This window comes from Asterias rubens, chromosome 8 (genome assembly GCF_902459465.1).
Source record: "Asterias rubens chromosome 8, eAstRub1.3, whole genome shotgun sequence".
Lineage (NCBI taxonomy): Eukaryota > Metazoa > Echinodermata > Asteroidea > Forcipulatida > Asteriidae > Asterias > Asterias rubens.
The window spans coordinates 1,696,803-1,710,201 of NC_047069.1; the positions used below are offsets into that span (position 1 = coordinate 1,696,803).

The 13,399-nt window shown below is 36.2% G+C and overlaps 1 protein-coding gene across 1 annotated transcript in view; it reads right to left on the minus strand.

The window, feature by feature from the left end:
• The window catches only part of LOC117293338, a 55,320-nt gene that overhangs the window by 16,150 nt on the left and 25,771 nt on the right, over positions 1-13,399 (minus strand). Inside the window, exons 5-8 of the mRNA XM_033775623.1 lie at positions 8,121-8,223; positions 5,150-5,309; positions 4,212-4,316; positions 981-1,115 (exon numbers count right to left, since the gene is read on the minus strand). Of these exons, the coding sequence (XP_033631514.1) occupies positions 981-1,115; positions 4,212-4,316; positions 5,150-5,309; positions 8,121-8,223 (503 nt within the window). The remainder of the gene's footprint in view (positions 1-980; positions 1,116-4,211; positions 4,317-5,149; positions 5,310-8,120; positions 8,224-13,399) is intronic.

A 13,399-nucleotide genomic window follows, 5' to 3' on the forward strand; every position in this document is an offset into this window, starting at 1 on the left:
TGCAACAACGGTGTATTTTCTTTCAGTATTCTCGTGCAACTTCGATGACCAATTGAGTCCACAGATTTGTGCATATGTTGGGATACTTGAAGTGGAAATACTGGCCTTTGACAATGGAATTACCAAAGGTGTCCAGTGCTTTGTCATTTGAAATCATTTTGTTCCGATTCATGTTGCGACCGTGTCAAACATTGAATCATAATTTACTTCCATTAGAATCATCACCCAGACGAAGGTTTTGCATTTTGAGAAACAATTCACTTTGTGTATGTAAAACAAGTAATGTGCGTATGTAAAAAGGTATAAGTTTTTATGTCTCAAAATTTGAATCTGAGAAACATTCGCTCCAGATTTTTGGTGAAATGTCAAAAATAGGACTACCTTTTGAAATGAAAATGTTTGAAGGATTTGGGTACTTTTTGTAACACAAAACACAATGTCCACAGATTTACATTAAACTTACAGATGAAGATAATGATAGTAGAAAGCGTACCTTAAAACATAGTAGTTGCTGAGGGGCTGTAGTTTTTGAGAAATTAGTAAAACAATGTCATGAAAATACGTTTTTATATGCTAAAATAATTTGCGTCTCATGATCAATGAGACAAAAGTTATTTTCATGACATTGTTTTACTCATTTCCCAAAAACTACAGCACCTCAGCAAGTAATATTTTCAGGGAAGCTTTCTACTATCATTATCTTCAAACTGTGTAAGTTTAATGTAAATCTGTGGACATTGTGTTTTTTGTCCTACAAGAAGTACATAGACCCGTTAAATGTAAGCTTCATTGTAAGTATCTACATTTAAATAGGATTGAAACAATCAAACGGTTCCAAAAACCAAAGGTGCACTTTCCCTTTAATTAGTTTGTGCTTCACACAGCTATTGCCATGGTTTGTTAGAAAAGGAAATTGCATAGTTGTTTCAAGATAACCCCCATGAAAACATTAAGAAATTAAGATGAAATAGAAGGCATACCTGTGTAAGTGTTTCATCTTCTTGCAGTATTGTAAACTTGTTAGGCTTTGTGGAGTCATCCATGGTTTGAACAACTAGAGAGAAATGTTCAATGCTCTTTAGGTCCAGTTTCTCCTTCAAGTTCTTCAAGACCTCCTGTAAACGAAGACACACAAAAGGAAAACATATTTAGCTTTATCTTTGGGAAACTTTCCATGTTATGTTGGTCACCGTGGTCCAGTGGTTAGACTGCAGAACTTGCTATCACAAGGCTGTGGGTTCGAATCCTATAAAGCTACCCGCTGATTTCACAATGAGAAGATCAATTACATAAACTATAGTAAGAACTACATGTAACAATGCATGTTATTCCTTTTTTGCCAAAAGAAAAAGTATATCATTGATGATTAAAGACCCTGGACACTATTGGTAATTGTCAAAGACCAGTGTTCTCACTTGGTCAATCTCAACATATGCATAAAATAACAAACCTGTGAAAATTTGAGCTCAGTTGCGAGATTATAATGAAAGAAGAAAAAAAACCTTGCCACACGAAGTTGTATGTGTTTAAATGGTTGATTTCGAGACCTCAAGTTCTAAATCTGAGGTCTCGAAATCAAATTCGTGGAAAATTACTTCTTTCTCAAAAACTATGTCACTTCAGAGGGAGCCGTTTCTCACAATTTTTTTATACCATCGACCTCGTCCCATTGCTCTTCACCAAGTAAGGTTTTATGCTCATAATTATTTTGAGTAATTACCAATAGTGTCCACTGCCTTTAAAGGAAATGAATGAATCTATCTCTCTTTCAAAAATAAGAGCATGTACTCGAATCAAAATAATTTACAAAGGAAACGTTTGTAACATAAGATTGCCATGGTCAGTTTGCATTGCAATAGCTACAGTATAAAGATAAAATACTAAGGTTATCAAGTCCGTTTAAGTTTTGAGAATATTCAAACATTTTGGGGACGGCTTTGGTCCCTCCCACAATGAATGAAGGAAACAAACTTGTGCACTTAAACATGTATGAACATGAGTGAAACTTGTACAATCTATATTGCACATTCCTCTTTAATCATTCCCTTTGTCCCTACATAATTGTATAAAACACTTTCTCTTTCTCTATAGAAATCATTTCAGTCATTTCAAGACTACTTGGTCTTTGAAGCCGACTTATTATTTGAATTATGTAAATATCATCTAGTTGTGTATGAATACAAACATACATTACCATTATGCCTCAAGCTAAAGTCCGCTTACTACATCATTCCTGACTACTTCAAAGACATTTCGTTCTTCATGCCCTAAGCAAAGTTTTCCACGCAACTGACATATCATAAACTCATTTGCTCACTCAAGCAAGCTTTCACTAAAATCGAAGGCCCCAAGCTCAATGTAGTCGGTGAATATCAAAGGATTCGCACACGCTTGAGTGGTTTCTGAGTCAATGATTACCAACAATAACGAGATGAAACTAGTCTGTAATGATGTCTTTAATTCAATTACAAGCTACATGAGTTTGCATTGGAGTATGAATAAGAGACTACCATGGCTTGATGTGTAATCTCAAGGCCACAGTTGAAAGCTAATTGTATTCAAGCCAAAATCAATTTAATATGCAAGACAAAGTTTCTCTACAAAAGGAACCGTATCATACCAGGTCATCATTCAACCAAAGTGAAAGGTATACAACCTTTTAACAGGCATTATAAAATGATCTAAGGTATGATTTATCATTTGAAATGTTTAAAGACACTGGACACCTTTGGTAATTGTTAAGACCAGTCTTCTCACTCGGTGTCTTCTCAACATATGCACAAAATAACAAACCTGTGGAAATTGTAACTCAATTGGTCATCGAAGTTGCGAGATAATAATGAAAGAAAAAACACCCATGTCACACGAAGTTGTGTGCTTTCAGATGGTTGATGCTTGGAAAACCATCAATGCAAATCATTAAACAGATAGCCATGGTTGGCTGTGTTTAATACACAATATCATAAGAGCGGGCCGGAACGAATAACATGTTTTTTTACTTGGTATAGCAGTGAACAAGAAGACCTACTTCTGCAAAATCCTTAGACATATATGCTCTACAATACAAGGCAGGCATTTCTTATTAAATAACCCATTTTCCTTTCTTGTATACTTTTTTAATATAGTTCAATTGAGTTTGAAGAAAATCGTTATGATAATAAATGTGGCATCCCAAGAATCCAAACCAACGCCCTGCCTTTGCTTTTGAGGAATTCAACACTGTATAAAGCCTACTAATTTTAGTTATACCCTTACACCTATGTGTGTAATAGCACTGTTACTCCGTACTTCCCAAAGTTCTGTAAAAAAAATCACAGGCATATTACTTGGGTGGGATTCGAACCTGGGCCCAATTTCATAGAGCTGCTTAAGCATAAAAAAATTGCTTAAGCAAAAAAATCTTTGCTTTGTAAAATCAGATTACCGGCCAAGACTCCACTCAATTGTTATGCTAAGTAAACAACAGCTAAAAACCAGTCACAAGCAATGTATATGGCATGACATTTTTGCCAGTAACATGTGAAAAATAAGCGAGCTATTTTCGTGCTTAAGCAAATTTGTTGCTTAAGCAGCTCTATGAAAATGGCCCCTGCAACCATGCAATAGACCCTTCCCATGAAATATGTAAATTGCACATAGCGCAGGCGCACTAACGTTTTGGTTGGCAAAATGAAGGAACATCGCGCTGTTTTGTACACAGCTAATGGGTGCCTGCTTAGTGCACAACTCTATGGCGTTTGCCAACCAACAGGATCTGTACGCATGCGTGAATGTGATTAGCATATTTCATGGGAAGGGTCCATTCTAAAGCAGTGTCTTACCAACTAGCCCACCGAGATTGCCCGTGAGCTAGAGGTAGTTCGAATCCTATATTTATAAGCCATTTAGCCATTGATATTACATTTAAATAAAAATAGACATTAATACTGTGTAGGTATCCAACTTTAGATGCTCATGGTGCAGTGACAAATTAAAAGAAGGGAAGTTATGCAGTCCTCATTAGGTGACATTAAAGGTACTGATATAAAGCATACAAAACGGTCTACAAAACTCAGAAGTTTGCTTGAAGAATATATAACTTCTATGCGTCCCTCAACCTCGTTGTATATGGGATGCCGAATTGTTATATTTTTCTGTATGCCACTCGCCTTTGTGTAATATTTTATTATAATAAGACTCAGCTTTAAAACTCCCCTTCCCTCATCACTTACCTTGACTGACGTCTTGTTATCATACTTGAAGGATTTCGTCTGTCCATTCTCCAGGTACACTTTAAGCACACTCGGTAAGTAGACAAGGCTGGGTGGGGACTTTCCCTATAATGGAAACAAATTAAATTACATATTTTTCATACATATGCACATCACTGATGTATATTAGCCCAGTTCATACTTCCTGCGAATGCAAAGCAAATTTTAACGTCACAGTTCTGTTTGAATGTTGTACAGAAGTTGAGCACATCTCTACTCTGCCAAATTATTTGTTGCGAATTTGTAACGACAACATTCACATAGCATTAGCATCTGTAGAAAGTATGAACCAGGCTTAAGGTTTTGAAAAATCATGAAATAAGGAAAAAATCCTGAGAAAACACAGGCCTAAGTTTTCTTAAAGGAAAGGAATAGGACTTTGGAAATCACTCTTAAAACTGATGACAATAAATCTTAAAGACACTGGACACCTTTGGTAATTGTCAAAGACCAGTCGTCTCACTTGGTCATGTTGGTGTATCTCAATATGCTAAAAGAAAAACTTGTGAAAATTTGGTTGTAATTGGACGTCGAAGTTGCAAGATAATAATGAAAGATAAAAACAACTCTTGTCACAAGAAGTTGTGTGCTTCCAGATGCTTAATCTTGAGAATTTAAAATCTAATTCTGAGGTCTCGAAATCAAATTCAAATATTTCAGTGGAAAATTACTTCTTTCTCGAAAACTATGTTACTTCAGAGGGAGCCGTTTCTCAACAGCTCTCCATTGATCGTTAACAAGTAAGTTTTTATGCTACTGTGATTACCAATAGTGTCCAGTGCCTTTAAAGGGATGGAATACAATTTGGCTATCACTCTCAAAACTAATGACAATTAAAACTTATGAGATACATGTAATAAACATACACAAAGAAGAGCTTTAAAACTATAATAACTTACCGGAGCCACTGCTGCTGCTTTTACATTATCAGCAAAGCGGACCTTGGATGGTTTAGATTTGAGTTTCTGTTTCTTGTTAGCGCTGAGAAACGATGACTTGAGTCCTGTCTTATCAATGTAAGGTTGGATAACTGTCAGTCGGATGGTCTCTGAGGATTGTCTGGAAAAATAAACGTGCAAAGGTTTAGTAAAGATTGTGTAATTGTTAGAAAGATTGTACAATGGTGAATGGGATTATATTAGCACTTGTTTTTGGAAAGAATGAACCAGAGTGACTAATAAAGAAAGAAATATTGTGTTAATTGATGAAGTTAAAACAGAACTCATCCAACCAAATCACGCTGAATTTTCCTGCAAGTTCCCCTCCTCCCAAATCCCGCCGGGTTACAGGTGGATCCCAGTTGGATCCCACCCTTGGGATACCATCGGGAATACCATTTTGTTCTATAGGGTATAACCATACAAGGCTGCTTGCAAGGCTCTCTGCAAGCTAGCAGGAGGGATAAGAGGGTAGCGACGAGTTCTTACACGGCCGTTTAAAACCGGCAGGGTCGAAATTGCCGTGTGATAAAGGCCCGAGACGAAGGCCTTTAGTGCATGGCAATGACCCTGCAAGGTTTTAAACGGACGTTTAAGAACGAGTCACTACTATTTTGTTCCTATTCATAAATGCCCTTTTGTTAAAAATTGTAAAAAAAATACAATTACAGACACTTTGACAGTTGAAAATTCGAGGTTTGAAATATTTGTTTTCAAAAACTTTGTGAAGAGTCTGTTGCGCGTGGGTTGTGTGTACGCACGCCCACTTAGAAGTAGATTACGCGCTGTTACTAATAGCTATGAATTGCGTTCCGTGTGATAATCTTGTGCACCTGACACGTGGAAGCCAGCCGGTTATAAACACTGGTCATTATCAACTGTTTAAACACCCCCCTGTGACGCGCTCTCCACCAATAAGAGTAGAGAACTGTCTGGGGTATTTATGAATTGCCTTTAAAGCATTGAACCAGTAAAAAAGTATGTAAATAAAACAGCATTTTGTTCCACTCTGCGGAAACTAAGCAGCTTACTCCTAAATGTAGGGAATGGTAAGCTTGCAATTATTTGCAATAGTATGAAACCATAAAAGGTTGCTTGCAAGCTTACCCCAAATTACATATTTCAAACAATACAAGCGATCTGCAATCTTGCCACAATCTTGCGGCAAGCTTTACAGGTATTTTTGTAAGGACATTGCTCACAAAGTTCTCTGTGACCTGAACACAGTGGACCCTGTTGGCCCCCAAATACTTTTTGGGACATATCAAAAGCTTTCTCTTTACACGAGCTAAGGCCTGTAGGCCTATGTTTCGTTTTCGACAGGCACCTTGTGAGCAACTTGTAATTTTTTACTGGAACATTTCAAGGAGGGGACCAAGGCAATGACCAGGAGGCATAGAGGCAATTGCCTTCATTGCTTCCACGAACTAGCATGCATGTATGCAATGACAACAGTCTATCAAAATGCCATATTCACATTTCCCCCTTACAATCTTTGCATTGTCAGTATTAATTCCCCCATCTCTCTGTCAATCTCTCATACGACCTTGGGCTACCTTCTCACTGAGACGCATATCAATCATCAGATAAAAGCAAGTCATTCTTCATTTATTTCACAACATCCAATACTTTCTCTATTATCTCCCTCTCTGAAACCCCCGGGATCCTTTCTCTAAAATAAGGTTTTAACAAATTGAAATTTTCAAACTTAACCTTTGAATGCTTCCTATATTTATCTTAAATCTTTCTTTTTAGTGGTTTAACAAGATCATAGAACATGTTTTCCATCAAAATGATCCCTGTCTCTAGTTTGATTTCCAAGCACTGAAATTGTCCTTCCAATTTTGAGAAGTAGTTTCACAAATTGTAACAAATTCATCAAAGTACATGTTTTTTCATTAAAATGATCCCAGTCTCTATTTTGTTTTTTTCAAACAATGAAAGTGCCCTTCCAATTTTGAGAATAAGTTTCACAAATTGAAACAACTTCATCCAAGTCTTCTCTTTTGTTAATCTTTCTATATTTTATTGTGGTTTAACAAATTGAAAGGACATGTTTTTCATCCAAAGTATCCCTGTCTCTATTTTGTTTTTCAGTGAAATTGAAACAAATTCATCCAAATCTTTCGTTAATCTTTGTTTTCAGAGACCATCAAAGCATTTTAGGAAATTGCGACAGATTTGTGGGAATGTATTTGAAGCCAGCCAGGAAGGAGGGATCTCATCTGGGGGATCTACACGTTATTGCGACTAATTTGCATGATGGGCGCCATTTCCAAAACCCCTCTAGCCTCTAATATATTTCTCAAGGACATGTTGAAATCACCAGACATGTATCTGACCCCAGAAGAGCAGGATTTAATGACTGTGCCTCAGTAATCTGCAGACAAATCTGCATTTACTTCACACACAAATGGCTGTAGCTATAAAGCAGTATTAACACTTGCTTGTCATAGGTCAGAAAAAATACACTGTTGATAATTATCAAGATTAATTATCAGTTCTAAAAGTCTTCAAACTCACTGATTATAAGGTTTAAACAAGTTACATTCAACATGAGAAATTATGTCTAAAATACTGTCAAATTCAAGAAAATAAAAGTTATCACACAAGCACGAGTGTAAAAAGGAAAAATATAGCGCTTCTGCGTCATTGTGGGATGCAGATGCGCTGTATATTTCTGTATTCCAAGGCATTTCCTTATCTTCAAGCAGACTTCAAGCAATGTCAATCAGCATTTGACGCAAATGCACCCTTTTTGAATTTACACTAACTTTCTAAAAGGCTGTATGTTTTGTGTAAGGTTATCAAAGTGCAATACCCGAAGTTAGAACGGCCTAAGACAGGACTTAGAAAGTCCCAAATCTTTCCCAAATCTGTGGGAAAGATTCAAACATATTGATGCAGAGTGTCTTAGTTCTATAATTCCCACCTTATTCTTTCAATGATGTACGGTCCGTCTTTCATCTTGACATCTTCTCCATTCAATCTAATGACCATATCGCCTGGTAGAAGCTTCCCAACAGAAGGACCTCCTGTCAAGTAAATAAATGCAAGAAATCTTCATAAGTTTAAATTGACACAGTGGAAATACAGTCTAGTACTCAACCATCATGGGTATAACATGAGGGAGCTGTGTTTGAATGCAAAACAATTAAGATGCTTTACATGTTGTCCTTTAAAAGTCACTTGTTACCTACATTTAACATAGACGATGTGACCTCTGACGTCACTCAAAAACCATAACATGATTGGCGCACATACTGTCGGGCAAAACCTCTGTGTTTTGGCAGCCAGCTAGAAAGTGTACGCAGTCTTACCATGACTATAGCCTATGCGTCTTTTTGCCCGACGAAACATGACGTATACAGTGTTTTGTCAACAGAGGGCGGTTTGAATGTAAACATAGGTCACATCATCTACACAAACCTTCCATTTACATTAGTATGATTGCTATGATTATTTATATTATTTGTTTTACTTCATTCTAAAAACAAAATAAAGAAAGAGAAACAGTGAAAGCAATGTTCATAACTGAGCCCAATTTCATGACCCCCCCCCCCTTTTGCCAGAAATTCCACAACTTGGCTGCACTCCTCCCTCTGTTTATAATTCCTCCTTATTTCAAGGTTCTAAATTATTTTATGGGTGATGTTCATTACATAACAGTCTCTTCTTCTTTTAAAAACTGAGTCGCCTTAAAGGTCAACTCCAAAATATGTTTCTAAATAAATGATACTAAATACATAATATTAATAACCACTGTGAATGAATTTTACAGAAAACCAGGCGTAACGTTGATCAAAGTACATTTACTTGTGTTTACAGTCATTGATCTATTTTCGGTTTCTTTATTTTTTTGCTTTGTTTTCTCTGCTTTTGTTCATGATGGTATAGAGTGCTGTTGTTGCTTTAAGAGGTATGTTCAAGGCCTGATACTTCACAGAGGCAACGAAGGCGATTGCCTCTGTGTCCCCTGGTCATTGCCTTGGTGCCCTTAAAATGCTCCAGTACAAATTTGCAATTTCATCATAGGGTGCCCTTTACCAAGAAGAAAATGAATTGGTGCCCTTGCCCTTTCAAAAACGAAGCATACAGCCCTGATGTTCTATATATTTGTTTCTCCCTTGTTCTGTGTATTGCTTTTTCCAAAGGGCCCTCGAGGAGAACAGTGTAAGTGACACTAGATGGGGATGTACCCTGTATAAATAATACTTAATAATAATACAAATGTTCTGGGCCAAGCTGAAATTCTGTTGGTCGACTGCCAGCCTGCATTCTGTGTTCAAGCTGCTAACCTGTTGTTAACGTTATTGCTTGTAATCCATTGGGGCTTAATGGCAACAGGCATACAAAGGCACACTAGGCACACATATTGATTATTTGCCTTTAACACCACAAAAAACAAAAGACTAAACAAGCAAACAAACAAAAGGGAAAAAGCTGAAGCTGACCTATTGTAACTGTAATCAACAGGCCTAAGCGAAGGATATTAGCACTATGCTGTAAAGAATATTGATCCTTCACCTCTAATACAATTGACAAAATGAAAGAAAAAAAACATTAAGTGCTTACTGTGATGTCCCATCCGAAGGACAAAGTATTTATTGTTAAGTATTACAAGTGCCATGATTGGGACTCAAACCCACTAATCGTAAATTTTCACCAAACTTTTCGTACCTTAGGATTAATCTTAGTAATTAAAACGAGTTAAATTCTGTGTCCAAAGGTGTAGGACGCCTTGAACCCATCCCAAGTTAGAACAGGTTACTTGCCTAACTGGAGATAGGATTAATCCTAGTGTTTTGTAAGCAGTTCCATGAAATTGGTCCCTGGTGCAAGTAAATTTGCACGTGTCACTCGTTACCAGGTCAACCAGGTCAACCAGCCAGGTAAACAAAAATCCCTAATCGTATTTACAAGTACTCTGCTTTCTTTTACAGAAAATAATAAAACAGTGAGCTTAAAAGACAAACTGAATGACAGTTAAATCACTTAATAATTAGAGTTGTTTGCTAATGCTGGTCACACAATATTAAAGGCAGTGGATACTATTAGTAATTACTCAAAATAACTATTATCATAAAACCTTACTTGGTTACAAGTATTGGGGAGAGTTTACTCTGAGCAAAATACTCTCTGTTGCCCAGCACAGAATACCCCCAAATTGCACTTCAGTAATGATGGCCCCATATCTAAGCGTGAATACTTTTGTTGAACCACACGCCCTTGATGGACTAAACTGGATTTGGAGCCCAGCACTAAAATTGGTCTAGCTACAACACTGCAAGAGTGTGTTTAACCAATTAATCATAGATTTGTTGAAACTGCTGGCAGCAGTAGACAATTACAATCTGTCATACCATTGTGTAATGTGTTGTTTTTTCTGCAAGTCATGACATATTTCTGTCCTTGCTCTATGATTACATCCATGTCTTGGGGAAATTTAATTCATTTCCATCCTCTAGTTTTACAGATTTAATAAAAACACCTGAGGTGGATTTAACAAAAAGTTAAGACTATTCTAGGACTAGGACTAGCCTTAAGTTAGGACTAGCCTTAATTAGGACTAGCCTTAAGTTTTTATCATCTCCTAGGACTAGTTCCTAAGCTAAGACTACATGTAGTCCTAACTCTTTGTTAAATCGACCCAAGTCACCATTTAATCAACTATAGTGAATGAGTACATTGCTGTCGAACTAGGAGATTCCATATTTATGAGGAAAAGCATTTACATTCAGTCGTTATAATCAATGCTAAGTAGGGGGTCCTCAATGCTACTTAAGCTTTCAGTTATAATTGATAAATAGTTTACAAATAATTGCCAGTCCTAAACCCTGTTTATATGCACTGGACAATATTGGTGATAACTCAAAATAATTGTTAGCTTAGAGGAACGTTACAGAATTGGTAAGAAACAAAAATCATGAAGATCACAGATTTACATAAAACTTACACGGTCTAATAATGATGATAGAAGAAAATATCCCTTGAAACATTTTTGTTTGAAATTTCATATTTGATGAGAAATAAATAATCTAATTTCTCGTTTGGAGTTTATCGCTCAGTGAGCGTTTTACTCAGTTTTGTTTTGGCATCGATTTTTAATCGGTTTTTCACAATTCTCTTGTGACCCAGATGGCCGATCGATCTTGAACTTCTACATGTTTGTCAGTTCATGTATATGGTGGATTACATAAAGTGCTTACACTGACAGCAAAACCAATTCTGCAATGTTCCTTTAATATCGAGCAATGAGAGCTGTTGATAGTATAAAACATTGTGAGAAACGACTCCATCTGAAGTAACTTATAGTTTTTGAGAAAGAGGTAATTTCTCATTCAATCAAATAATAAAAGACTTCAGGCCTGAAGCCTTTTATTAGACTTCTGAAAGCACACAAATGTGTGCAACAAGGGTGTTTTTCAAATTATCACAGATTTGTTATTTTTTATGCATGTTGGGATACATCAAGTGAGAACACTAGTTTGTGACAATTACCAAAGATGTCCGGTGCCTTTATTGGTAATTGTCAAAGACTAGTCTTCTCACTCGGTGTATCTCAACATTTATGCATACAAAATTACAAACCTGTGAAAATTGAGCTCAATCGGTCATTGAAGTTGCGAGATATTAATGAAAGAAAAAACACCCTTGTCGCACCATGGTCACACGAAGTTGTGTGCTTTCAGATCATTGATTTTAAATCTGAGGTCTTGAAATCAAATTTGTATAAAATAAATTCTTTCTCGAAAACTACTTCACTTCAGAGGGAGCTGTTTCTCGCAATGTTTTATACTATCAACCTCTCCCCATTACTCGTAATCAAGAAAGGTTTTATGATAATAATTATTTTGAGTAATTACGAATAGTGTCCACTGTCTTTAAAAATGGCGTCACCCACAACATCTGGTTTAAAATCTTATTCTTCTCATAAATCAAGTCTTGTTATCATAAAGCATATAAATAAAGCATCAAAATGCTTATCTCCTCAATAATGATATCTTATGAATATCAGTTTCACTTTACAGGTAACTATTTCTTACCCCATCTTAAACCATGATATCAGACTCCTTGTATTGCAATGTCTTTTAACCTGGCATTATTTCTCTGTCCACATCAAACAGCAGTCAGCTGATAGTTTTGAATATCAGTTTCACTTTACAGGTAACTATTTCATACCTCATCTAAAACAATGCAATCAGATTCCTTGTAATGCAATGTGTTTTAGCCTGGCATTATTTCGTTGTCCACATCAAACAGCAGTCAGACATTATTTTTGAATATCTCAGTTTTACTTTACCGCTAACTATTTCAAATTCCTTGTTTTTGCACTGTGTTTTAACCTGGTATTATTTCTCTGAATATCATAATTTGACTTTACCATGTTTTCCAGTAGCTATTTAATATCTATTTGATGTCTCTATTTAATTGTTAACTATGTACATACATATTCACAGGCTACATTATATGAATCTTTTTGTGTATTATCCTTTTCTGTAATCATTGGTGATTGGCGGCATGCCCGCTGCTGGTTTAGTTAAAAAACAAACAGATTCCTTGTATTATAATGTACTTTATCAAGCCGTTATTTGTTCAACATCAAACAGCAGTCAGCTGATATTTTGTGTATTAGAGTATTATGAACATGATGAAGTACTTTCAGTGTGTGCCTTTTGAGTGAGATATCACAGGTAATGTTACATAGATTGCATCTGTATCCTCTTAAGCTAAAGATCCTAAGAATGTAGGTATCCATTACAACAAATACCCAAAACACGGAATTGAATTCTTGATAATGAAAATGGATGTAACTTGATCTCAAAATCTTTTAAGGAAACAACTTCCCACTACACAATACTAGACATGTTGAACATAATGCAGTGACTTCACAAGCCTTTCATGCTGAGGGAATAGTAAAAAAAGGAAACAAACTGGACAAAAGGAACCTAGCACCCCTACTTGAAATGTTTTACACTAGACATATTTTTGGCAACAATCTGCAAGGAGTTGTCAAAAGTGTGTAATGTCAATTTAACAACATCTGCTTTTGGATTTTTTTCAACTGTCGTACATGTAACTTTAAAATAGCTGTGGTATCTTTATGTTTAAAGACTCTGGACACTATTGGTTGTGAAAGACCAGTCTTCTCACTTTGTGTATCTCAACATTCATAAAATAACAAAAATCTGAACTCAATCGGTCGTCGAA